General features: G+C 36.5%; 1 protein-coding gene across 11 annotated transcripts in view; it reads left to right on the top strand.

Annotated features, from left to right (window-relative positions):
* UNC13B (unc-13 homolog B) overlaps positions 1-27,948 on the top strand; it is a 215,255-nt gene that overhangs the window by 72,281 nt on the left and 115,026 nt on the right. For all 11 annotated transcript variants that reach the window (XM_081279834.1, XM_081279833.1, XM_081279830.1 and 8 more), the window contains exons 6-7: positions 433-506; positions 8,601-8,658. In XM_081279834.1, the coding sequence (XP_081135960.1) occupies positions 433-506; positions 8,601-8,658 (132 nt within the window). The remainder of the gene's footprint in view (positions 1-432; positions 507-8,600; positions 8,659-27,948) is intronic.

The raw sequence follows: 27,948 nt of genomic DNA, 5'->3' as shown, positions 1-27,948 counted from the left end.
TTGCACTAGCATTGGGAAGACTTGGCGGCAGAATTGCACAAAACATTGCTCAGTGTCTTAACCACTACAGATTGGTGAGTAATGAAAAATAAAAAATAAAATAAAAAGAATATGGTACTTGAAATTAGATACTGACTACAGTTTTAATCATAACTCATCTGTTTATGAACTGTGTGACTGTGGAGAAATTACTTGACCTTTCTGGCCTTTAGTTTCTTCATCTGCAAAATAGAACAATGGGAATAATAGCACACCATATTGGTTTTGTGAAGAAACATACAAGATAATGTTCATGGCGAGTACCAAGTCACCAGTAAAATGCATCCTTCACTACCACCTTTCAAACTACAGTTATTTGACTATAGAATTATTTGCTGATGATTGAACTATTACCAGCTAATGTGATTTCTTTTTTGTCTTTTTTAATGGTAGATATCCCAGAGGAGGAAGCCAGATATTGGACCTACAAATTAGAGCAAATCAATGCCTTAGAAGCTGATAATGAGGTAGGAAATGCTTTATTTGAAATATGGAAAGATGGGGATGTTGTCCAGCATGTTGTCCTAAAGAATGAAGTAACTTAAATTGCAATAAAGAAAGAGAACAGCTAAAAGATAGCCTGAAATTTCATTAGAAAGCTCCATTTCCCGCTTTTCCTATTTCTTGCTGTCTAAAGGACAGTGGGACAAGTCTGACTCTAGACTGTTGAGGAGGGAGCTGGTACTAGGGAATCTGTCTTCTTTTGTTACACAAATGAGCAGAAGGTATTTCTTCTGTTCCCTTCCAGATTTTTGGATATTATCCTTATTTGTGTATTCTTTTTAGGGATGTTTAGACTATTGCATTCATTGTTTGATACTGCTTTCATAATTTATCTCCAGAGATGAGTCTGGTGTGTAGAAGAAAATATAATTCAATCTGGAGGCATTAGGAATGGAGAATTTTTTGTTATTGGCAGTTCAAGGGAAAGATAATATATTTACTTTCGGACATGTTGGGCTATTAAAAATGATTCTTATAAGAATTTGAGTGGCAGAAGATACTTCAGTGGAAATGTCTAGTGAATGGCTTCATGAGAAAATCTGGAGCTCAAGCTATAGGCATGCAGTTTGGATTCATTAACCTGTGGGTAGCAACTGAAGTCAGCAGTAGAAAAACTAAACAAGGCAGAGCATGAAAGAGTATTAAAGAAGAACAAAACTTGGGAAATATCAAATATATGATCCTGGGAAAGAAAAGGAACTGAGTAAGAGGTGCCTAAAATTGAGAGAATAGGAAAGGTTCCTGGAACAAAGGAAACAAAATGAAAGTTATGGAACGAAGAAAAAAGATTCTTGATAATATCATGTGTTCAAAGAAAATGAATTCTGTAATAGAATTATAGAGTAATTGGATTTGGTGATTAACACCAACATTCATAGAAGCCAAAATGCTGTGGTTTGATGACTGTGTTAGTTTCCTAAGGCTGCCATAAAGTACCATAAACTGTGTGACCAAAAGCAACTGAATTTTATTCTTTCACAGCTCTGAAGGCTTGAAGTCTGAAATCCAGGGGTTAGCAGGGTTAGTTCATCTCAGTCTGGAGGTTCAGAAGAGAAATCTTCTATCCCTCTCTCCTGTCTTTAATGGCAGTTCTTGCTGTTCCTTGGCTTTAGATGCATTCTTCTAATCTCAGCCTCTGTTGTCACATGTCTCTCTGTGTCCCTCTGTGTGTTTTCAGTATATCTTGTATGTCTGTGTTCAGGTTTTCATTCTTCTTATAAGGATACCAGTCATTGGATTAATTCAATTGCATCTACAAAGATTTTAATTCCAAATAAGGTCAAATTCACGGTACTTAGGGTCAGAACTTCAACATCTCTTGTGTGTGTGTGTGTGTGTGTGTGTGTGTGTGTGTGTGTGTGTTGCTAGGGATCAAACCAGGGCCTCATGCATGTTAGTCAAGAACTCTACCACTGAGCCGCATTTCCAGCGAAATAGTGAGTGAGTTAAATGAAAGGTGAAGAAGTGAAATTTGGGACAAGTGACAACTACACTTTGGTTTTTTGTACTGGGGATTGAATCCAGGGGCACTTTACCACTGAGCCCATCTCCAGCCCAAAACTAATCCTATTTTTCTTTAACAGCTTTATTGAAATATAATTCATACAGATCATGTAGTTTACCCATTTAAAGTATGCAGTTTAATGGCTTTTAGAATATTCAGAGTTGTGCTTTTTTTGGTGGGGAGGTACTGGTTTTTGAACCCAGTGGGTCTTCACCATTGAGCCACATCCTTATCCCTTTTATTTTTTATTTTGAGACAGGATCTCACTATGTTGCTTAGGGCCTTGCTAAATTGCTGAGTCTGGTCTCAAATTTGCCTCAACCTCCCAAGTTACTGGGATTATAGCATACACCACCATGCCTGGCTGAATTTTGAACATTTTGATTACCCCATTAAAACAAACAAACAAACAAAAAATTCTGTGCCCTTAGACATTACTCTCCAATCTCATATTCCTTAGCCCTTGACAACTACTAATCTACCTTCTGGTTTTCTACATTGACTTATTCTGGACATTTAATGTAAATGGAATTACATAATATGTGTTCCTTTGTTGACTGTCTCTCTTTAGGTAGCATAATGTTTTCAAGGTTTCATCCATGTTGTGACAAGTATCATACTTCATTCCTTTTATTGCCAAATAACATTCCTTTGTACAAATATATTATATTCTATTTATTCATTTAAGAATTGATGGATAGATGTGTTGTTTACACTTTTTAGCTGTTATAGATAATATTGCCGTGAACACACATACAAAATTTTGTGTGGACATACATTTTCATTTCTCTTGGGTATAGACCTCATGGTAGAATTTCTGGGTCAGAACTGTTGGACACAGTGCCAGACTGACATTTTCTATTCCCATTGTGAATGTATAAGGATTTTAGGTTTTTCATATTCTTGTTGGTACTTCTTGTTATCTCTTTTTTTACTATTACTATCCTAGTGGGTAGAAGTGGTATTTTATTGTGATTGTTACTCCATGTAAAAACTTTTCTTCTTCTTCTTTTTTTTAAAGATAGAGTGAGAGGAGAGAGAGAGAGAGAGAGAGAGAGAGAGAGAATTTTTTAATATTTATTTTTTTTTAGTTATCGGCGGACACAACATCTTTGTTTGTATGTGGTGCTGAGGATCGAACCCAGGCCACACGCATGCCAGGCGAGCATGCTACCACTTGAGCCACATCCCCAGCCCTCTTCTTCTTTTTTTAATATTTATTTTTTTGTAGTTGTAGTTGGACACAATACCTTCATTCCATTCATTTATTTTATGTGGTGCTGGGGATCAAACCCAGGGCCCAGCATATCTAGGCGAGCGCTCTACCGTTGAGCCCCAGCCCCAGCCCCAATTTAAAAACTTTTCTAAAAATTTAGAATTACTTTCTCCTCTTTTTTTTTTTTTTGCTGGAATTCAGAAATACATTAGTATATATCTCTAACAGATAATGCCTTCTAAAAAATAACCACAATGCCACTATCACCTTGAATTTAGCAATAATATCTTAACATCATCTAATATATAGTTTGAGTTCAAATTTCTTTTGTTGTCTTAAAGATGTCTTTTTATATTTGATATGTTCAGTATCTAAACAAAAAAATGTATATTTGGTTATTATGTCTCTTAAATCATTCTTATTGTATAACTGTTCCATTTCCAAATACACATTCTGTATTTGGCTGATTGTGTCCCTAAGGTCTCATTTACTATGTTATTTTATTCCTTTTATTTCTTTTAAGCTGATAACTATACCTAGTAGCTTGAGGATTAGATTGAGATTTAGACTGAAGTTCATTTTGAGGGGGGTAGGCAGTTGATATCTTATCTTAGTTTTAGAGTTAAAATTCAACAAGGCTTCATGTATTGTCAGCCTGTTTCTTCATTATAAAATTCTTCCATCAGTCTTTCACCTAATGGTTTTAGCAGCAAATAACTATCATTACTTTATTTGGGTTTTCAAAAGGATGATTTAACTATGATTTGTCTACAAATAGAACTTTTTCTTAACAGCTATTTGATTTGCTTGAAATGTAGTCTGTTAGTCACCTTCCTTTAGCTGTGACAAATTACCTGGGATAAATCAACTTAAAGGAGGAAAGATTTATTTTGGCCCACAGTTCCAGAAGTTTTAGTCCATGGTCACTTGGCCCCATGGACTAAAATAGAGTTGCTTACCACATGATAGTTGGGAAGCAGAGAGAGGAAAGGGCCAGGGACAAAATATATCCTTCAAGGACATGTCTCTGAGGGTCTATTTCCTACAACTAGGTCCTACCTCCTACATTTCCACCACCTCCCAATAGTCCTTTAAATTATGAATCCATTGCCAGAAGCTAAGGCAGAGGAATTACAAGTTTGAGGCCAGCCTCAGCAATTAGTCAGACTTTGTCCACCCCTCCAACTCCCCCGCACAAGAAAAAGTCAATGGGGGGCTGGTGATGTAGCTCAATGTAAAGTATCTCTGGGTTAAATCTTCAGTACCCTCCCCCACTATATCAATCTCTAAATTTGTATCAATGGCTAAATCCATTGACGAGATTAGAATCCTTTTGATCTAGTCATCTTCCAAAGGCTCCACCTCTGAACACTGCTGTTTTGGGGACCAGTCCTTCAACTTGTGTGTAAGCTTTTGGGGGACATTTCAGATCCAAACCATAACACAGTCTACACAGGAAAAATATTCTTTTCATCAATTTTCAGAATGACGAGCTATTGCCTCAGCAACTTCTCAAAGTGACCTGTGAGTTATTTTTCTGTTTTTGATTACATGTTATTATGAATTTATGAATTTGTGCCTACAGATTTGTTATCTGGTGATGGCCTGTTTCCTGTTTGTGGATGGCACCTTGCTGTGCCTTTATATAAGGGACAAGGCATCTTTCTGGGACTCTTTAAAAGGATACTAATACCATTCATGAAGACTCAGTCCTTATAATCCACTCACATGTCACAGGATCTACCTCCTAATACCGTCATGTTTGGTGAATAGGTTTTTCTACAGATGAATGTGGGGGACATAAATGTTCACACATGCCAAGCAGGTGCTCTACCACTGAGCTATATCCCCAGCTCTTGCTCTCATTTTTTTTAAAGTATTGATCTTATATAGCAGATTTTATTTGTTCGTATAGTTTAGAGAATTGTCTTAGATTTCTATGTAGCTAATTTTGAATCTTTAAATATTAAGTTTTTATTCTATTTCCAGGCCTTATATTTTTTGTTTGAAATTTTATATGTATGTGTATATACATACATACATTTTTTTTTTTTTTTGGTACTGGGAATTGAACCCAGAATCCTTTACTGCTGACCTACATCCCAAGTCCTTTTATTTTTGTTTTGGGACTGGATCTTGCAGTGTTTTGAGGCTTGCCTTGAACTTTCAATTCTCCTGCCTCAGCCTCCCAAGATGCTAGGATTATAGGTGTGCACCACCATTTCTGGCTGTACATATATGTTTATATCAACTCATTTTAATTTTTGGAACAGTTGTAGATTTATAGAAATATTGATCAGATGGTTCAGAGAGTTTATCTCCTCCCTGCCAATCCCACCCTAAAGTTTCTCCTATTTTTGACATCTTTACATTAGTATGGTACATGGGTTACAATTAACAAACCTATATATATATATATATATATATATATATATATATATTATAACTAAAGAGTTGGTACTTTATCTATTTATTTTTTGAAAATACCTTAATTTTATTTATTTATTAATAGGTGGTGCTGAGGATCGAACCCAGGGCTTCACACGTGCTAGACGAGAATTCTAGCACTGAGCCAGAATCCCAGCCCTGGTACTTTATTATTATATATTTTATTAACTAAAAACTTAAGCTTGAATGTTTTTACCATAAAGAAATAAATGTTTAGAGGAAATAGATAAGTTTACCCAAAATAAATAAATAAATCCTAAAGTTCTATAGTTATTTCCTCAGTTTTTAATTTCATGTTATTTTTTTTTGTTTCAAGATTCCATCCAAGTTACTATAGTATATTTGGTTGTCATATTTCCTTAGGCTCTATTTGCCTATAGCATTTTATCAGACTTTCCTTATTTTTGATGACCCCTAATTTAAAAAAAAATCAATACCTAAGACATGCAGTACAGTTGGCCTTCTGTTTCTCAGTTCTACATCTGCAGATACAACCCACCTTGGGTTGAAAAATATTTATTTTAAAAATGGAATTTATACTGAACACTTTTTTTTTTGGTGGTGCCAACAGTTGAACCCAGGGCATCATATATGCTAAGTTCATACTCTGCTATTGAGCTTCCTTCTTAGCTATGTAATCAGTTTTTTCCCTTGTCATTATTCCCCAAACAATATAGAATAACAATTATTTACATAATATTTACATAGTATCAGGTAATATATAATCTAGAGATGGTTAAAGGATACAAAAGGATGTGTATAAGTTATATGCAAATACTATATCATTTTACATAAGGGGCTTGAGCCTCTGTGGATTTGAGGATTCATTGGGGAAGGTGTCCTGGAACCAAGGGATGATAAATGTATAATTTTTGATAGAGACAGAGTGGAGAGCCTTGTATTTTTCCTAACTTCATAAGTCCTTTTTTGTGGTACTGGGAGTGAACCCACTGAACTACATCCCCAGCCCATTAATTTTTTTTTTTAATTTTGAGATAGTCTCACTGATTTGCTGAAGCTGGTCTCCAACCTACAATATTCTTGCCTCAGCCTTCTGAATAGCTGGGATTGCAGGTGTGAACATGACAGGCTTATTAATTGTCAATGTTTGTCATTGATTTGGATAGATGTCCTTCATCAGAGTAAGGAAATTTTGTTTTCTAAGCTTTTTTTGTCATGAAACAGAATGAAATTATATCAAATCTTTTCCTGTCTCTATTATATCACATACTTTTTCTCTTTTAATCTAGTTAATGTGCTACATTATATGAATAGATTTATCAGATATTGACCTTGCATTTAAAATCTGCCTGGCTAGGAGATATATATATATATATCCTATATAGATCCTATATACACATTTATATGCCAACATGCATTTATATGCACATATATATGTTTCTATTCACATATAAATATTACATGCTTATGTAATGTGATGGATTTGGCTTGGTAATCTATTAATTAGAATTTTTGTATTTTTATTCATAAGTGAGATTTTTCTTTTTTTTTTTTTAAAAAATACTATTATTGTCCCTCTTTTGCAGTAGATCTAAGGGTTTTTTTTTTTCCTTAGTTATCTAAGTGTTAATTTTGTTGTGATTGGACTTCAACTTTCCATTTTGGGCCTAGGACATACTCTTTAAATGTGGCTTTTGAAAATGTCTACTCTCATCTCTTAAGTCTGAACTCTTCTAGTTTAATATTTTAAGTTTCTCACTGTTATCCCTATGTGCTGCCTTCAAAAATCAGCATTTTATTTATAATGGTAATTTTTTATAATCTAGTCCCTTTGTCACTTTGAAGTGAATGTTTAACCTTCAAGAAGTTTAGAGCATTTATGTGAGGGGCAGTTTTACTAAGATTGTCATATTATTTAAATTTTTAATCACTTCTGTTCACTCCCTATTGGAAGTAGCAATAGCAGTATTATTTTATTTGTGCCATAGTTTATTATTTGTAAAATATGTTATATACAAAAGTATATACAAAAAGTCTTTTGTGCTGGGTGTAGTGGCTCATACCTGTAATCCCAGTGGCTCGGGATGCTGAGGAGGAGGATCATGAGTTCAAAGCCAGCCTCAGCAACTTAGTGAGGCCCTAAGCAACTCAGTGAGACACTTTCTCTAAATAAAATATAAAAAAGGGCTAGGGATGTGGCTCAGTGGTTTAAGTGCTCCTAAGGTTCAATCCCTGGTACAAAAAAAAAAAAAGTCTTTTGCATTTTTTGATCCAATCACTTGAAGTGCCCTTCATCATTAACATCCTTATGTATACATCATCAACTTTTGTCTAGATTACTCTAAAGTTTAGTCAATTTCCCACTTGTACTCTGCATCTCATCTTAATATCAACCAGCATAATCTTTAAGTGTAATTAAGTCATATTCCTCTATGTTTAAAACTCTTAATGACTTTCCAGTACACTAGAATAAAATTGATCCTCATTATTATCAAACTTTATTCCCCCAGTGAACAAGGCCCTGCATATAGTGGGCATTCAAAAAAAATTTTTAGTTCTGTCATCTGATTGGGGGATATCTATACTTTAGCCACAGGGAAACTCAGAGGATTGTCAAATACTGATGCTCCTGAGACAAAGCCTTCTACAATTGCCTGGCAGAGCTAGGCAGATGTCAAGATGCCCTTGCCAGAACAACTTCTACCATCTTACTTTAGCCCAATGAATTGGGCCAGCACCATAATGTAGTCTGGCTTTGTGGATCTAGGATCATGCGTGGAAAATAGTAGTGGGATGTTCTGTTTGTGTTCAATAAAAAACTTGACTCCAGCCAAAGACTACATCTTTTTATAGGTAGCTATGATTTTTTTCCTCCCTTCTTTACTTAGGTCTCTTATACATTTTTCTCTCTCTCTTTTCTGTTTCTAGTATTCTATTCAAGAAGAAAGCCAGAGGAAGTCCTTGCCCACTGCTGCCGCCCAGTGTTGTAAGTGAGAAACTTGTCTCTGAACCTGTCTTTGTTGCAGCTTTCTGTTCCTTGTTCAGATGTGGCTTATTTTGAGTCAAAGAGGGTGAACAGTGTGTATAAATAGAAGTGATTCCAGAAGTTCTGCTGTCTTGGCACAAGCCTGCAGTGGCTGACTGTTCACTTATCACTCATTAACTTCAGGAATCAGTTTTGGTTTTGTGTGTTGTAAGTGGGGCAGTGGTACTTTGTTTTTTTTTCCTCCTTCATTTGCTAGATTTTACCCCTGGGGTATACCCGCTTTATCCCCTTTTACCTGTTATTATTTTGTTGGTACCATGGATTGAATTTGGGGGCACTTGGCCACTGAGCCACATCCCCAGCTCTATTTTATATATTTTTAAATTTAGAAACAGGGTCTCACTGAGTTGCTTAGCACCTACCTTGCTTTTGCTGAGGCTGGCTTTGAACTTGCATTCTTCCTGCCTCAGCCTCCAGAGCCACTGGGATTACAGGCGTGCGCCACCAAGCCCGGTTATGTGTTTTTTTTTAAGGCTCAGTTTAAATGTCATCATCTCTGTTTCCTCTTTCCCATAAATTTAGCTTATGTGTCTCCCCTCTGTGTTTTCATATTCCCTGTGCCCATCACATAACCTGTCATATTTTGTAAGCTGTGTATATTTAATTAACAAGAACACAAAATTTGGGGGCTGGGGATATAGCTCAGTGGCAGAGTACGTGTATAAGGTCCTGGGTTTGATCCCCATTGCCACAAAAAACAAACAAACAACAACAACAACAACAACAAAAAACCCATAAAGTTTTAAAAGATAGACATTCTTTTATTTTATATTCTAGTATCTGGCTCAATACCTGATGCATAGTAAACTCCAATAAAGTTTGATGAATGAATTAAATGAATGAGAGAACCTGTCATTTCTCTTGGGATTAATTTGTCCAGATCATACAGATTCTTTCTGGAAATGAATCATGTATTGTTGGTATATTTCTACCTTCTTGATTTCTTTCAAATAAATTAAGTAGCTACTAAAGGGGACACTAAAGTCTATTTTAGTTTTTCAGTCAGTGAGATATATGAGTAAGTACATATGTAGGTGTATGTGCTTATTTTTCTTCTCTGCATTGCTGTAGGTTTTCTGAATCAAATGCCAGATTTCATCAACTGTGGATGGCAGTTGTCATGGTAATAATAGTAACAAAATAACCAACATATATTGAATTCTGACAGTGTGCCAGATGCTGTTCTAAGAGTTTAAATGTACTGACTGACTTAGTCTTCACAAAAACCAAAGGCACAGATTTTATTCTTGTACCCATTTTTCAGGTGAGGAAACTGAGGCATAAGGAGATTGAGTAATTTGCTACGAATCATTTAGCTACTAAGGAGTAAAGTAAACATTCAAATGCTGACAGCTTGACTCCATAGTTTACATGTTGAACCCCACTGGGTTACACTGCTTCCTTAGTATTGTTTATGAGAAGGAAAAACCTCTGTTCATCATTTGTAAATCTATTGATTACCTTCAGTTATATATATTCCACAGGACACTTTCCTGATAAAATTAAGACCAATGGAAGAGGTCAACATTTTTTTCTTTAAGAAAACCCACTTTTTATATGATGTATTGCAACCACATTTTCATTTTGTTTTGCTTTGTTTGCTATTTAGGGTCAAACATTTAGAATCTTAGGAGGCCCAAAACAATCTAAATTGAATACTAGATTGTGAACTGATGTCTGAAGATCCTTTTCAGCATTCCTTGTAATGAGCTAATTTGGACCTTTTAAATCTTTTAAATCTTTTTTTTTTTTTTTCAAGACTGTTAGTGAGAAGTGAAATGTAATGATTGAGATGTCATGTCCTGTTCCTTCCTGGACTCATTTGATGAAATGCAGTTGAAGTGATTAATGCCAAGAGGCAGGAAGAAATAAAAAGTCATAAATAATCTGCAAGCTTATTAATTCTCACATACTTTTCAAATGTTTGCTGGATACTTTACTTTATATTTTGGTGATGCTGGGGATTGAATTCAGAGGTACTTTACCACATAGCTGTATCCCCAGTCCTTTTATTTTTTATTTTAAGACAAAGTCTTGCTAAATTGCCTAGTCTGGCCTTGAGCTTATGATCCTCCTGCCTCAGCCTCCTGCAGAGGTGGGATTACAGTCATGCACTGCTGCTTTGAACTCTAGTTTCTTTATTTTCTATGAATAGCTCATTAATAACTCTTGTCTATTCCCTCATATATTTTTATTTTGAAAACATTTTAAACCTGCAGAAAAGTTAAAAGAACAGTTCAGTGAGCACCCATTGCTCTTTAATAGGTCAAATAATTAACATTTTGCTACATTTGCTCCTTCCCTCCTCTCCCCCATATTTTTCTTTCCTATTTCTGTATGTGTGCTGCTGAAGCAAGCATGTCTTTCCTATTTCTGTCTGGCTGTCTTTTATATAAACATTCACAACAATACACATGTATTTTCTCAATCATCTGCAAGTAAGCTGCATACCTCAGGACGCAATAATATGTATTTCTTAAGAGAAATGCCATCACAATCAATAAATTAACATTAATACCATCTGAAATGCTGTCCATATGGAAAATTCCTAAATTGTCCCCAAAATGTCTGTTTTTTCTCCCATTTCATGATCTAATCAAGAACTACAAATTTTGTTGTCCTGACTCTAATTTTTTTTAATTAAAGAATGAAATTCTTGGTTTTCTAGTCTTCTGTGACACTCTTTGTTCAATTAGAAACATTCTAATCATAATGTCTAGTGCATATGGGCATATATATTAGTACAGGTTTCTGGGAAGCACTTTGACAAAATATATCAAAGCACTGAAACTATTAATAGCTTTTGATTTAGTGGTTGAATTTCTGGAAATTCTACTACTTGTCTGCTGTAATTACTTAGGATAATTACTTATCCTAAGTAATTACAGCAGACAAAAGATTTACATAAATAATGTTCATTGAAGAACTATTTAAATACAAAAACTTGAAAATAACTCGGTAGTTAAATAATAAATGATAACTGTCATAAGACTCAATATTAAACATTATTTTAAATTATGCTTTACGGCCTGGGGGAGTAACTCAGTAGTAAAGAATGTGCTATGACAAAACCCTAATTCAGTTCTCAGCACCAAAAAATAAAAATACAAAATATTTTTAAATAGAGAAATTTTGATGAAACTTTAAGCAAAATAATTAGCATAAAATTTCTGTTATTAAAGCTACCAAGTCTGTAGTATTTTGGTATGACAGTCCGAAGAGACTAACTACTACACTTTTGTAAATCAATCTATACAATTATGGGAAATACTCCTGGGAAAAGAAGCACCAAAATATTAATCAATTTTTTTCTTTGGGATGTGGGATTATAGCCTTAAATTTTACTAATATTTAACAATACAATACTTTTAATGCTTGTTGAGTTATTATTAAGAGAAATGGACTGATTGAGAGCTTGTTTGAAAGTTCTCTCAGGGGAGCACAGCTACTTGTATACCTTTGATGGAAGAGTGGTCCTCCTCTATTGGGCAAGGTTGTCCTCTTTGACCAAGTGCACCGCTTCAGGAGGCATGCATATGGAATGGTGAGGGAGGAAGGTGACATCTGCCTAGCCTGCCAGATCAGCCAAATTAACCTTGGTGATCAGTGGGCTAACAGATGTCTTAGCCAGCTTGTCCTCAGATCCAAAATGGAGTAATTGAGTCCTTCTTTAAAAACAAAAAAAAAAATATATATATATAGTTTGTTTTATTCATTTATTTATATGCAGTGTTGAGAAATTGAACCCAGTGCCTCACACATGCTAGGCAAGCATTCTACCACTGAGCCACAACCCCAGCGCCTCCCCCCGCTCGCAGTCCTTTTTCTTGATCTGGATTGGCTGCTGTCTTTTTTTTTTTTAAATAGGTTTTTTTTTTTTTTAAGAGAGAGTGAGAGAGGGAGAGAGAGAGAGAGAATTTTAATATTTATTTTTTAGTTATCGGCGGACACAACATCTTTGTATGTGGTGCTGAGGATCGAACCCGGGCTGCACGCATGCCAGGCGAGCGCGCTACCACTTGAGCCACATCCCCAGCCCTGGCTGCTGTCTTTATGTTACTGAAATTCTTTACTTCAGTTTCTTGATGTATAAAATGGGAATAGTTGATCTACATAATCTCTAGGACTTTCTTAACTGTAATATCATATGCCCCTATGAATTCCTAGTACTGAGATGCCTTTGTGTGGTTGACCACTCCACTTCCCAAGGTATTAGGGTCAGTGTTCTCCACTACTAGTGAATTGTCTTCAAAGTGTTTTCAGAATTCACAGGGCTGAAATTATATTGTTAAATGTATGCATATATGAATATGTAACAATTCATCCCCCCATTATGTATATTTATAATGCACCAATAAAACTATGGAAAAATCATTTGGCTGCTGCTGTAAAGAAACCATTGCTGGCTTGTGGTTGCAGCTCAGTGGTAGAGTGCTCGCCTTGCATGTGTGAGGCACTTGATTCGATCCTTAGTACCACGTAAAAATAAAGGTATATTGTCCATCTACAACTAAAGAAAATTAAAAAGAAAAGAAACCATTGCTATCATAAATCTTCAATACAAGAGTTTCTCTAGCCCCAGTTACTTGGATTCTTTCCTTCCTTCCTTTCTTCTTTGTGATGGGTATTGAACCCAGGTACTTATAACTTGCTAGGCAAGCACTCTATCAATGAGCTATACCCCCAGCCCTGGATATTTTCCTAAAGTGATGGGATTCTTTAAAAGTATTAAGGTATACTGTATGCTTCTTCCCAATGTTTTTGTTGTTTTCTGTTACTACAGATTGAACCGGGGGTTGCTGTACCACCAAGCTTTATCCCTAGCACTTTTTATTTTTTATTTTGAAAACAGAAGCTAGCAAAGTCATCGAAGCTAGCCCCTCAATGTTTATTTCATGTCAAAACTTTCTGATTTAACATCCATTAATAACATTCTGTATTCACTTTCATTTTTAGGATGTTTTTGTTTCCTTTAATAAATGTTATATATTTATTTTAAAATGCTTTAGGGAAATAAATGTTGTAGGGTACAGGTTAAGTGTCCTTTATCTGAAATGCTTAGATCCAGAAGTGTTTCAGACTTTGGTGTTTTACATAGACTTTACAGGTTGAGAATTCCTAATTTGAAAATTCAAAATCCAAAGTACTCCAAAATCTAAAACTTTTTGAGAGCCACCATGATGCTCAAAATGTTTTAGATTTTGGAGCATTTCAGATTTTCAGATTAGGAATGTTCAATTTGTAATTACTGTGATAATGTCACATTTGTTTTTTATCCTCTATATTATTGCCAGTTCAAGTAGCTGGGCTATCTTGTGCCTTTTGCTTCAGGGAAAGGTGTGAAAGATAACAGAAGAGAGACTGGGGTTGTGGCTCAGTGGTAGAGCACTTGTCTGGCATGTGTGAGTCCCTGGGTTCTATCCTCAGCACCATATATAAATAAAGTGAAAAATCCATTGGCATCTCTCTCTCTCTCTCTCTCTCTCTCTCTCTCTGTGTGTGTGTGTATACACACACACATACACACATATATTTAAAGAAAGATAACAGAAGAAATTATCTTCTAGGTTGTAGTTTTTAAAAGCTTAGGACTTCAGGAGAATCTACAAAAGTTTTGGATAAATTCTATGAGAGTGAGCATGAACAGAGCTTCACCTTAATCATCTTACTCTTTAAAAAAAGCTTCCTTTACATTAAGACTCAAAAGAGATACGCGTGTTTTAAGAACAGTAACAATAACATTACTCTTCCTAGGAGAAGTCTTGCTCCTCTCTTTGTTGGTTGTTTTGCCTGTCTGGCTGATACTCCTTGGTTGCTCCCTGTCTTCTGTGGGGGAGGCGAAGGCTGACTGTCCTATTGGTGTCTAAGTCTCCAAAAGTTATTTCAAGGGACTCCATGGAATTCAGTTCCTGAATATAAGAGATTGTTCTGGTTCAACCTTTTTTGTCCCCCTTTGACTATTTCTACCTAAAGATGTACTTAGAGCCTTTTTTGTGGTGCTGGGGATTGAACCCAGGTCCTTGTGTAGGCAAGGCAAGTATTCTACCAATTGAGCTATATCCCCAACCCTCTTTTTATTTTATTTTATTTTAAAGAAGGATTCTTACCATGTTGCTCAGGCTGGCCTTGAACTCATGGTCCTCATACCTCAGCCTCCTGAGTTGCTGAAATTGTGGGCATGTATCACCATGCTTAGTCTAAATGTTTCTTCAATGGGGAAATGCCAAAACATTTCAGGCCTGTGTTAATTAGCTTTCTGTTAATGCTAGAGATAAACCTTTTTTTCTCATTAGAATCTGATGTATTTTGGCTCATAAGTTTTGGGGATTTCAGTCTATGATCAGTTGCCCCCATGGTTTTTGGCAAGGTAGTACATCATGGTAGGAGTGTGTGATACAGGAAACTGCTCATCTCATGGCATCTAGGAAGCAAAAGAGAGGGAGAAAAAGGGATTCTATTGTTTTCTTTTAGGGCACACTCCCAATGACTTAAAGACCTCCACAGTCCTTACCTCTTAAATGTTGTACTACCTGCCAATAATGCCAAGCTGGGAACCAAGCCTTTGTTTAACACATGAGCCCTTTGGGGGCATTGCAAATCCAAACTTATATGGCAAGGCCTAACCATATTCCATAGAATTCATTTGACTCATGGGAAGCTCACTTATTCTAGCCCTGAGAAACAGTGTATGCAGGTCATTCCATGTTCTCCTCCATCTCCCAGTCTTGCTTTCTCTGTCCAGTCTCCTTTTGGGATCTCTTATAAGTACATTGACTAACTGTCAGTAATCTGGAAAGAAGAGTTTTTCCTCATCTCTTATGTTCTTTCTTTCTTTCTTTCTTTTTTTTGAAATGAGGATCACTATGGACTTATGGGTTCTTTTTTTTTTTAGTTGTAGATGGACACAGTAACTTTATTTTTTTTTTTTAATATGGTGCTTAGGATTGAATGTAGTGCAGCCACAATCCCAGCCCATCTTTTGTTTTTTTAACTTAAAATGTTATATAATCCAGTTTTGTCATTCTCTTTGATATTCAGTTGTACCAAACTGGGCCTGTGAGTATTCCTTTAAACTGGATCCTGGGTCCAATTTCCTTCCCTTCCTAGTACATAATATTTCAGGGTCATCTTTTCCTTTCCCTGCCTCAGTTCTAGAAGAAGTCATTTATTCCATAAGCCCTCCCTATTTTTAGTGGGAAATGGTATTTATACATTAAAATGTTAGCACTAGTTATGCTTCTTTGAATTGTCCCCAGAAGGCTCATGTGTTAATGATGGAGCTAGGAAATATAACACAACTCATGTTCCTATGGTTATCAGCACATAACATCTTATTCACATTTTTTTTCTGTTGTTCCTCCAATCCATATATCTGTCTTGCTTTTCTTTCAGCAAGAACCTCTGTTCCAAAGAATTTCAAATTATTCATTCTTTTGCTGTGTTCTATAATGTATACAAGAATATTTCAGGAGTAATTTACCAATGTTATTACCAATAGTAAGCTTACTAAGTAAAGTTTAACATTTTTAAAAGTTATTTTTTTAACCTTAGGATATAATTCACATAGGATTACAAAGCTGCTATCACAATTAAAAATATAGCAGAATTTCATAGTGTTATCTGATATCTATTCTATATTCAATTCCCTAATTTTTGTAATCTCTCTTTTCTCCCTTTTTGTTCCACTATAAGATCTAGTTAGGGCTTATGCATTGCATTTATATGTGAAGTGATTTAGGGGTCTAAAACCATGTTTTTGTGTGTTGCTCTCCAATAGTCCCAGCATTATTTATTTAAAAGGTGATTTTCCTTCATTAAATTGCCTTTGCATCTTTGTTAAAAATTCTTATTACTATCACAACATCCCATTAGTTTCCTTCCTTAGCAGATTAGATTTTATATATTCACATTCATGCTTTCTTTTAGGACACATGCCTCAGATATGGCTTCCTTTGGGAGTAGCAGATACCAAGAGATACATGCTAAACCTCAGCACATCATGTTTAATTTTGCAGGTGTTATCTGTATGTCACCATGTTTATGTTGGAGTATCTTTTATTTTTATTGGTACATTATAATTATACATAATAGTGGGATTCATTGTTATATATTGGTACATGTGCACAATGTAAAAATATAATTTGATCCATATGTGGAGTACCTTGTTTGCTCCTTAAGTTTATAAGGAGATTTTGAGGTTGTTAAATCTGATCTACATATTTGATACAGGTCTTCCTTGCAATAAATGATACCTCAACCAGGACTAAATATGATAAGTTGGTATAAAAGAATAAATGATTTCTTTCTTTTTCAAATGTCTAAACTTTCTAAGATATTAACTCTTTAGTGTTCAATATAAGTATATTTCTACTTCTGTCTTATCAAAGAATGCAGTAGCATATCATATTGACATATGAAATAGTTTTGCTTCTTAATAAGTTCAACAAGTTTCTGCCTTTTCAGTTTTTTTCCACTGTACTAATGATGACATCACTAGCTGCAATTGAGAAGTGAATAAAAAATGATTCATTATCTGGCAAGAGTTTGATGAAATGAGTACTTAGATATACTACTAGGATATATAAATCAGTACAACATTTATAACTCACAAGTTCTAGGAAGTGTTCAAAGAAAAGAATATACACATATGCGTTTGTAATTTGTTTTTAGATAATTGGGATCATCTTAATAAGATTAGGATCCTATTATTTAAAACTTATACACATAAATATTTCACATCTCAAAAATTATTTAAGTGAATATTCCATTGCATTTAAATATCATTATTATCTATTCTTCCTTTTAAAATGAATTCTGTATTCTGTAGGAAGTACCAAACAAAGATAAATGAACAAAAGGCTCTCCTACTGAGCCACAACAAATAACTTCTTAACAATACAACAACAACAAATACAGCTTGAACTTTCGTTTGAGATGCAATTCACTATTTGTACTTCAAAGAAATTTTCCTGGTTGTCTACTAAGGGTTTGTTTTACGAGATTTGTTGCAACCATTACCTAAAAATGTGATGTGAGACAGACAGACAGACAGACAGACACACACACACACACACACACACACACACACCCATCCAGTCACATATGTCCTGAGTGTGAATCAATCTTAAGCAAAACTCCACATATTATTTAAATTTTACTTGAGGAATGAATTAGTTCAAATTGTTGAGTGTGCATCACATCAGAAATAACAGTGACCAGGGCCATATGTTTTATATCATATGTGGAAGCTAGAGAGGAAAAAGGAAAAGGTAGTGGGGATCTCATGGAAATTTAAGAGAGATCACTAGAATAGAAGAAAGGCAACAGGGGGAGGGAGGAGGAAAGGGAACAGGGAATGGTGAACCATTATGTACAACTCTAATGTGCCAATAAGAAAGTGTGGGGGTAAAAAAGAAACAACAGTGACCAAACAAACATTCAGAAGTACTGTCAGTAATATACTCTTTGGTTGTTTATTCTGACACCATTAATTTTTTTTATTGATTATTTAAAGCATTACATAGCTCATGATATATCATCTTTCATACATTTGACTCAAATTGTGTTTTGAACTCCCATTTTCACCCCAAATACAGATTGCAGAATCACATCTGTTACATATTCACATTTTTACATAATGCCATATTAGTGACTGTTGTATTCTGCTACCTTTCCTATCCCCTACTATCTCCCCTCCCCTCCCATCTTCCCTCTCTACCTCCCCTGCTGTTGTTCAATTCTCTCCCTTTTTTTCCCTCCCCCTTGCCCCTCATAACCTCTTATAATTCTATGTATCATTGAAGGTCTCCTACTATTTCCATGTGCTTTCCCTTCTCTCTCCGTTTCTCTCCCCCCATTTGTCTTTGTTTACTGTAGTCTTTTCCTCATGTTCTTCCTTCCTGTTCTGTTCTTAGTTGTTCTCTTTATAACAAAGCAGACATTTGGCATTTGTTTTTTAGGGCTTGGCTAGCTTCGCTTAGCATAATCTGCTCTAATGCCATCCATTTCCCTGCAAATTCTATGATTTTGTCATTTCTTAGTGCTGCATAATACTCCATTGTGTATAGATGCCACATTTTTTTTATCCATTCATCTATTGAGGGGCATCTAGATTGGTTCCACAGTCTAGCTATTGTGAATTGTGCCGCTATAATCATTGATGCAGCCGTATCCCTATAGAGCGCTTTTTTAAGGTCCTCAGGGAATAGTCCGAGAAGTGCGATAGCTGGGTCAAATGGTGGATCCATTCCCAGCTTTCCCAGGAATCTCCATACTGCTTTCCAAATTGGCCTCACCATTTTGCAGCCCCACCAGCAGTGTACAAGTGTACCCTTTTCCCCACATCCTCGCCAGCACTTATTGTTGTTTGACTTCATAATGGCTGCCAATCTTACTGGAGTGAGATGGTATCTTAGGGTGGTTTTGATTTGCATTTCTCTGATTGCTAGAGATGGTGAGCATTTTTTCATGTACTTGTTGATTGATTGTATGTCCTCCTCTGAGAAGTGTCTGTTCAGGTCCTTGGCCCATTTGTTAATTGGGATATTTGTTATCTTATTGTTTAATTTCTTGAGTTCTTTGTACATTCTGGATATTAGGGCTCTATCGGAGGTGTGGGGGGTAAAAATTTGTTCCCAGGATGTAGGCTCTCTATTTACCTCTTTTATTGTTTCTCTTGCTGAGAAAAAACTTTTTAGTTTAAGTAAGTCCCATTTGTTTATTCTTGTTGTTAACTCTTGTGCTATGGGTGTCCTATTAAGGAATTTGGAGCCCGACCCCACAATATGTAGATCGTAGCCAACTTTTTCTTCTATCAGACGCAGTGTCTCTGATTTGATATCTAGCTCCCTGATCCATTTGGAGTTAATTTTTGTGGATGGCGAGAGAAAGGGATTCAATTTCATTTTGTTGCATATGGATTTCCAATTTTCCCAGCACCATTTGTTGAAGATGCTATCCTTCCTCCATTGCATGCTTTTAGCCCCTTTATCAAATATAAGATAGTTGTAACTTTGTGGATTAGTCTCTGTGTCTTCTATTCTGTACCATTGGTCCACCTGCCTGTTTTGGTACCAGTACCATGCTGTTTTTGTTACTATTGCTTTGTAGTACAGTTTGACCTCTGGTATCGCTATACCTCCAGATTCACACTTCCTGCTTAGAATTGCTTTTGCTATTCTGGGTCTTTTGTTTTTCCATATGAATTTCATGATTGCTTTGTCTATTTCTACAAGAAATGCCGTTGGGATTTTGATTGGCATCGCATTAAACCTGTAGAGAACTTTGGGTAATATCGCCATTTTGATGATGTTAGTTCTGCCTATCCATGAACAGGGTACATTTTTCCATCTTCTGAGATCTTCTTCTATCTCTCTCTTTAGGGTTCTGTAGTTTTCATTGTATAAATCTTTCACCTCTTTTGTTAGGTTGATTCCCAAGTATCTTATTTTCTTTGAGGATATTGTGAATGGAGTGGTTTTCCTTATTTCCATTTCAGAGGTTTTGTTGCTGATATACAGGAATGCCTTTGATTTATGCGTGTTGATTTTATAACCAGCCACTTGGCTGAATTCATTTATTAACTCTAGCAGCTTCTTTGTAGACTCTTTTGGGTCTGTTAAGTATATTATCATGTCATCCGCAAATAGCGATAGTTTAATTTCTTCTTTTCCTATTTTTATGCCTTTAATTTCTTTTGTCTGTCTAATTGCTCTGGCTAGTACTTCGAGAACTAAATTGAATAGAAGTGGTGATAGAGGGCATCCCTGTCTTGTTCCAGATTTTAGAGGAAATGCCTTCAGTTTTTCTCCGTTTAGGATGATGCTAGCCTGAGGTTTAGCATAGATAGCTTTTACAATGTTGAGGTAAGTTCCTGTTATCCCTAGTTTTTCTAGTGTTTTGAACATAAAGGGATGCTGTACTTTGTCAAATGCTTTTTCTGCATCCATCGAGATGATCATGTGGTTCTTGTCTTTCAGTCTATTGATGTGGTGAATAGCATTTATTGATTTCTGTATATTGAACCATCCTTGCATCCCAGGAATGAATCCTACTTGATCATGGTGCACAAGTTTTCTGATATGTTTTTGTATTCGATTCGCCAGAATTTTATTGATGATTTTTGCATCTAGGTTCATTAGAGATATTGGTCTGTAGTTTTCTTTCTTTGAAGTATCTTTACCTGGTTTTGGGATCAAAGTGATGTTGGCCTCATAGAATGAATTTGGAAGAGCTCCTTCTTTTTCTATTTCTTGAAATAGCTTGAAAAGTATTGGTATTAATTCTTCTTTGAAGGTTTTGTAGAACTCCGCTGTATACCCATCCGGTCCAGGGCTTTTCTTGATTGGTAGTCTTTTGATGGCTTCTTCTATTTCTTCTTTTGTTATTGGTCTGTTTAAATTGTGTGTGTCTTCCTGTCTCAATCTGGGCAAATCATATGCCTTAAGAAATTTATCGATATCTTCATTATCTTCTATTTTATTGGAATATAGGGTTTCAAAATACTTTCTAATTATCTTCTGTATTTCTGTAGTGTCTGTTGTGATATTGCCTTTTTCATCCCGTATGTTAGTAATTTGAGCTCTCTCTCTTCTTCTTTTCGTTAGCATGGCTAAGGGCTTGTCTATCTTATTTATTTTTTCAAAGAACCAACTTTTAGTTTTATCAGTTTTTTCAATGGTTTCTTTTGTTTCAATTTCGTTGATTTCTGCTCTAATTTTAATTATTTCTTGTCTTCTACTACATTTGCTGTTGTTTTGCTCTTCCTTTTCTAGGTTTTTGAGGTGTTGCATGAGTTCATTTATTTGTTGTTTTTTTCTTTTTTTGAGGTAAGAACTCCAAGAAATGAATTTCCCTCTTAAAACTGCTTTCATTGTGTCCCATAGATTCCGGTATGTTGTGTCTGTGTTATCATTTGATTCTAAGAATTTTTTCATCTTCTCCTTTATGTCTTCTATAACCCATTGATCATTGAATAACATATTGTTCATTTTCCATGTGATGTAGGATTTTTCCTTCCTTCTTTTATCATTGATTTCCAATTTCATTCCATTATGATCAGATATGGTGCATGGTATTATCTCCACGCCTTTATATTTACTAAGAGTTGCCTTATGGCATAATATATGGTCTATCTTTGAGTAGGATCCATGTGCTGCTGAGAAGAACGTGTATCCACTTGATGATGGTTGATATATTCTATATATGTCGGTTAAGTCTAGGTTATTGATTGTGCTGTTGAGTTCTATAGTTTCTTTATTCAGCTTTTGTCTAGAGGATCTGTCTAATGGCGAGAGCGGTGTGTTGAAGTCACCCATAATTATCGTGTTGTGGTCTATTTGACTCTTGAACTTGAGGAGAGTTTGTTTTATGAACGTTGCAGCTCCATTGTTTGGTGCATACAAATTGATGATTGTTATGTCTTGTTGGTGGATGGTTCCTTTTAACAGTATATAGTGACCTTCTTTATCCTTCTTGATTAACTTAGGTTTGAAGTTGATTTTATTCGATATGAGTATGGCCACTCCTGCTTGCTTCCGAGGGCCATGTGAGTGGTATGATTTTTCCCAACCTTTTACCTTCAGCCTGTGTATGTCTTTTCCTATCATATAAGTCTCCTGAAGGCAGCATATTGTTGGATTTGTTTTTTTGATCCAGGTTACTAGCCTATGTCTCTTGATTGGTGAGTTTAGGCCATTAACATTTAAGGTTACAATTGAGATATGATTTGTACTTCCAGTCATGCTTCTTTATTTATTTATTTTAGTTTGGCTAGTTTTGCTTTTTGGTTATTTTCCTCCCCCTTTACTGAGATACCTCCTGCTGTTAGTTTTGGGCACTATTTTTCAATTCCTCTTCTTATAGTGTTTTGTTCAAAATGCTTTGCAGAGCTGGTTTTCTTGCTGCAAATTCTTTTAGCTTTTGTTTATCGTGAAAGATTTTAATTTCATTGTCAAATTTGAAGCTCAATTTTGCTGGATATAGTATTCTTGGTTGGAATCCATTATTTTTCAGTGTTTGAAATACATTATTCCAGGATCTTCTCGCTTTCAAAGTTTGTGATGAGAAATCGGTCGTTAACCTAATTGGTTTACCCCTGAATGTAATCTGCCTCTTTTCTCTCGTAGCTTTTAGTATTCTCTCCTTGTTCTGTACGTTGGCTATCTTCATAATTATATGTCTTGGAGTTGGTCTATTATGGTTTTGAATGTTTGGGGTCCTGTAGGCTTCCAGGATTTGGCAATCCATTCCATCTTTCATCTCTGGGAAGTTTTCTAGAATTATTTCATTTAATATGCTGTCCATTCCTTTGGTTTGAATCTCTGTGCCTTCTTCTATCCCTGTGACTCTCATATTTGGTTTTTTTATGACATCCCATATCTCTTGAATAGATTGCTCATGGGATTTAAGCATCTTTTCTGTGTTGACTATATTCTTTTCAAGTTGATAAACCTTGTCTTCATTATCTGATGTTCTGACTTCTACTTGATCAAGTCTATTTGTAATATTCTCGTTTGAGTTTTTAATTTGGTTTATAGTTTCCTGCAATTCTAGGATTATTGTTTGATTTTTTTTTAAGATCTCTATCTCCTGGTAGAGCTCGTTCTTTGCCATTTGGATTTGTTTGTTTAATTCATTTTCAAAATATACTTTTATTTCTTGGACTTGCTGTCTCATGTCTTCTCTAATATTCCTTTCCATTCGAGTTAGGTATGCCTTGAGTTCTTTCCCTATCCCTGTTTCTGATGTTTCTATGTCCTCCTGTAGAATTGAGTTGTCTTGCATTGTTTGTAATCCTTTTTTCCCTTGTTTTCTCATGTTGTCCACGTTATTTTCCAGCTCTTTTTGATTGTCGTGTTTCTGCTCTCTTCTATAGATTTGTTTTGTTTCTGTATTACTCTGATGTCTCTCCTTTGTGTTGTTAAACTATGCCTGCTAACGTGGATTCCGCTGGGAAGGAATTCCGACGTCCGAGCTCCAGTGACGACACTACTCTGCTATGATGGGCCCCAGTCTCCTTGCCGGGGTGTCCTAATGGGGGGGTGTGACTGGACTGTCTCTGTTTGGTTTCAGCTCCCGGTCACGGCAGGCGGGCAGTCTCCAGCCACCCAGTATCACAGGCCGCGGGCAGGTGATCAGTAGCCAGCGGGTGGGCGTTCTCCTACCGCCCAGTTACGCGGGCAGTGGGTGAACTGTCGCCGGCGGGCCTGCAGTTTACAGCTGCCCAGTCGCGAGGGCCTTGCCTCTAGTCTCCTGGTTTCTCCTGCTGGTCTTGGTTTCTCCTGTTTTGTTGTTGCAATCTGTCGGAGAGTGGCGGTGGATACTTCAGCTCTCCAAGATGGTGGCCGCTGGTTGCCTTAGTGGAGTGTCCCTTGTGGGGGATGGGGCTGTACCGCTTCCTTCCCCGTCTCCAATCCCGAACTCAGCCCGGGGGTCAGTGCGGGCTTGGCTGTTGGCATACCACCGTGTGGCAGCCACTTATCTCTTGCTTACCAGCTAATCCCTTCTCTGCGGCGCCACGCCTTCTGTAGCCGCGGGGCAGGCCGCGAGAATCAGACAGCCTGGCTCTCCAGGGTCACACTGTTGGCTTTTGGGATCCCTGGCACTCTGTGGTTTTGATTTTTTCTGCTTGCCCCTCCCCCAGCGCTGGCTAGACAGGTTTTGTTTTGGCTGCTGATGGGAGGGGGGTTTGAAGGTCAGGTGCCTCTAGTTCTCCTTTAGTCTTTTTGCAAGCTCACTGTGATACTCCCTTCCCCTGAAAGTCTAGGAGAGATTTTATGCGAAATCCCCCTATGTATGGGGGCTGAACTGAGTGACACACACCTGTTTTGTTGTTGCAATCTGTCTGAGAGTGGCGGTGGATACTTCAGCTCTCCAAGATGGTGGCCGCTGGTTGCCTTAGTGGAGTGTCCCTTGTGGGGGATGGGGCTGTACCGCTTCCTTCCCCCTCTGCAATCCCGAACTCAGCCCGGGGTCAGTGCGGGCTTGGCTGGTGGGATACCACCGTGTCGCAGCCACTTATTTCTTGCTTACCAGTTAATCCCTTCTCTGCGGCGCCACGCCTTCTGTAGCCGCGGGGCAGGCCGCGAGAATCAGACAGCCTGGATCTCCAGGGTCACACTGTTGGCTTTTGGGATCACCATTAATTTTTAAAAATTTCTTTTTCACTGTATGTAAAAGAGATATGTTTATATAAAATGATTTAGTCTCCTCCTTTTCAACTTATCATTGTATTGATCTACCACACTGATATGTGGTGCATTGATTCTTAGATAGGAAGTAGAGGCTGTTCAATGCTTTCTACTACTCTTCAGCCATTAGGCCTGGTATACCATATTCCTAGTCTGTAACACATTTCAAATGCTCTTTAAATCCTCCTGTTATTCTTGGTTTCTATCAAAAACTGTTCACCGTCACTCTGTGACTTGTTTTATTTCTAATATCCTACCTAAGAAAGAGGTAGAGAAGTAGCTCATTCTGTATATGACAATATAAAGAATATTCTAGGTAAACCAAATAGTCCCCTTGGAAGATTAGGTTCCTGTCTGTTTTGTAGACAATTGTGCAATACCCCCACTAAAATCAAGCAAGCACAAAACTCTGGGAAGATATTGCCAGTGCTGTTATTAGTCCCATTTCTTCACTCCCCACAAACAAGCCTAGCTTTAAATTTATGGGTGCTCTGACTGCCTCTCAGTAGGGGCCAGGTCTTTTTTAATGGTTGAGCTGGACCTTACTAGCCACACTAAAATTATATTCAGTTTTATTTATGGTTTTGAGGATTGAATCTAGGGCCTTGTGCTTGCTAGGCAAGTTCTCTAGGAGATCAGGTCTTGCTTTCCTAGTCAGGTGATGGTAGAATCCAGCAGAACAGGCATTTTGTCCATCTATTTCTGTTCCAGAATCCCTTTCTTCCATTTTGGACCCACCCCATGCCAGAAGGAGTGAATCCAGTTGGCAATTACTGTGTCAAGGATTTTAGTTTAGAGAATGCAGCTTTCAGTTATCATGCCAGCATTTTATACCAGAGGACACCAACTTGAGAGGACTTGGCACTTCCTGAACATCAAACCTAACCATTTTGCAAAGCCTCCAGATGCAAAGAAAGCTTGGCTGGCACCAGACCCTGTAACCTGTTCTACAGCAATTTGCATTTTGTATTATATATTTTCTAGATGACCATTGCCACCATGCTGATAACCCCTGCATAATAGAAGAGAACATCTCTTAGAGAACATGTGGCTTCACTCAACTAGACCTAGCATCTTTTCAAGAGCATATAGGAGGTAAATCTATGCTTGTAATAGTTTCTTGAGGAGATCCAGAATCCCTCACCATAACTTTTTTTTTTAATGTAATACTGGAAATTGAACCTAGTGATACAGAGGCACTGTATTACTCACCTACATCCTCAGCCCTTTTTATTTTTTTGAGACAGAGTCTTAATTAAGTTCCTAAGGCTGGCCTTGAACTTGTGGTCCTCCTGCCTCAGCCTCTCAGTTGGCTGGGATTATAGGCCTGTGTCATCATGCGTGGCTAGCTACAAACATATGCCCTCCTTGAAGCCATAATATAATGCTTATGCTGTTCACTTAAACTCATAAAAGAGATGTTCAGTTCCATAATTTTCCTGGTCGTTTTTTTTTTTAATTGTCGTACTATGCTTTTCAACAGATATCATGAGTTCAGAGGGTTCTGTTCAGTGTTCTGTAGGTCAAAATTTTGCAATCTCTTTTCAAGTCACTGTGATTTAAAGTTGCAGAATGTATTAGTGTCCTTGTTAATTATGAATTCTTGGTGACCACTTTTTATGATATTGTGCAGAATAACTTTTTTTTTCAGGTTTTCTAAACCGTTGTTATTTTTGGTATCATTTTTTTTTCTAGAAAATGGGAAAACTGGGGTGAAAGCATAAGCCTGGTTCTAAGGTCCATGTTCTTTCCATTGTACCACATGATCATGGCAAAAATCTCATGGAATATAATTTGCCATTCAGAAACATGCTTTTCTTATTTGGCAACTGCTTTTTGCGTTATTTTAAAACTAATTTATTGAATATTTTATATGCATACTTGGCATAAAATTTTTACGTATTAAAGGGAATATAGTAAAAGGCTTCCCTCTCATTCTTGTTCCTGTATCAGTCATCTGGGTCTTTTCCCCAGAGGCAGTCATCACTAATTGTTTCTTATGCATCATTTGACAGTTTATACTTCTTAAAGCATACAGTATACATCATTATTCTGTCCATCTTCTGAATTTGTTTTTGAATTCCATATACTATAATAAAATGTCTATAGCCAACTTATATTTGAAATTTAAATACTTCTTGATTGGGGGCTGGGGATGTGGCTCAAGCGGTAGTGCGCTCGCCTGGCATGTGTGCGGCCCGGGTTCGATCCTCAGCACCACATACCAACAAAGATGTTGTGTCCGCCGAGAACTAAAAAATAAATATTAAAAATTCTCTCTCTCTCTCTCTCTCTCTCTCTCTCTCTCTCTCTCTCTCCTCTCTCACTCTCTCTTTAAAAAAAAAAGAATGCAGCTTTGACTTCATATTTAAAAAAAATACTTCTTGATTTGTGTTCTTTTTGAATTATTACCATATTTTAAGAATTCATTGAAACTACACAGAATGGATTGTTTATTTTATGAATTGAATTCTGTGGTAGAGATCAGTTTCCGGAAATCCTGGACTTGAATACAATAGGAATGTTTCCTCTGTCCTTATTCACCCTCCTAGAATGACTTTCACACATTTGTTATTGGGTTAAGAATTTCTGGCAGTTTATGGCCACAGAATGTGTTTCCCAATTTTTTAATTCTTGGTGGTTACTTTGTATGGCATTAAGAAGAGGATTTTTTCCTCCAAACAGAGTAACTCAGTCCCTTCTTTTACTTAAAAAAAAAAACATTTAAAAAATAGAAACACATGTTTACTATAAAAATCTTAAATGATTCAGAAATGTGTGGTATGAAGGCTGAAAGTACTCTGTAATTCCCCTCTCTCTACTCCACTCTGAGATTACTACTATATACAGTTTACTGCATATTCTCCTATTGTTTTAATTTTTCTTTTTAAAAAATAAGTTAAAAACTTTATGCAATATATGAACATGTGAAACTATATACATGTAAATGCACAAATTTTGGTATGTAATAATAGAGCTAACGCTCATGGGTGCACTGTCTGTCATTATCTTCTATGATAGTTTAATAATATACTCTAAA

This window comes from Spermophilus citellus (genome assembly GCF_964194105.1).
Source record: "Spermophilus citellus genome assembly, chromosome: 2".
NCBI classification, from domain to species: domain Eukaryota; kingdom Metazoa; phylum Chordata; class Mammalia; order Rodentia; family Sciuridae; genus Spermophilus; species Spermophilus citellus.
This window is presented reverse-complemented; position numbering and strand designations above follow the sequence as displayed.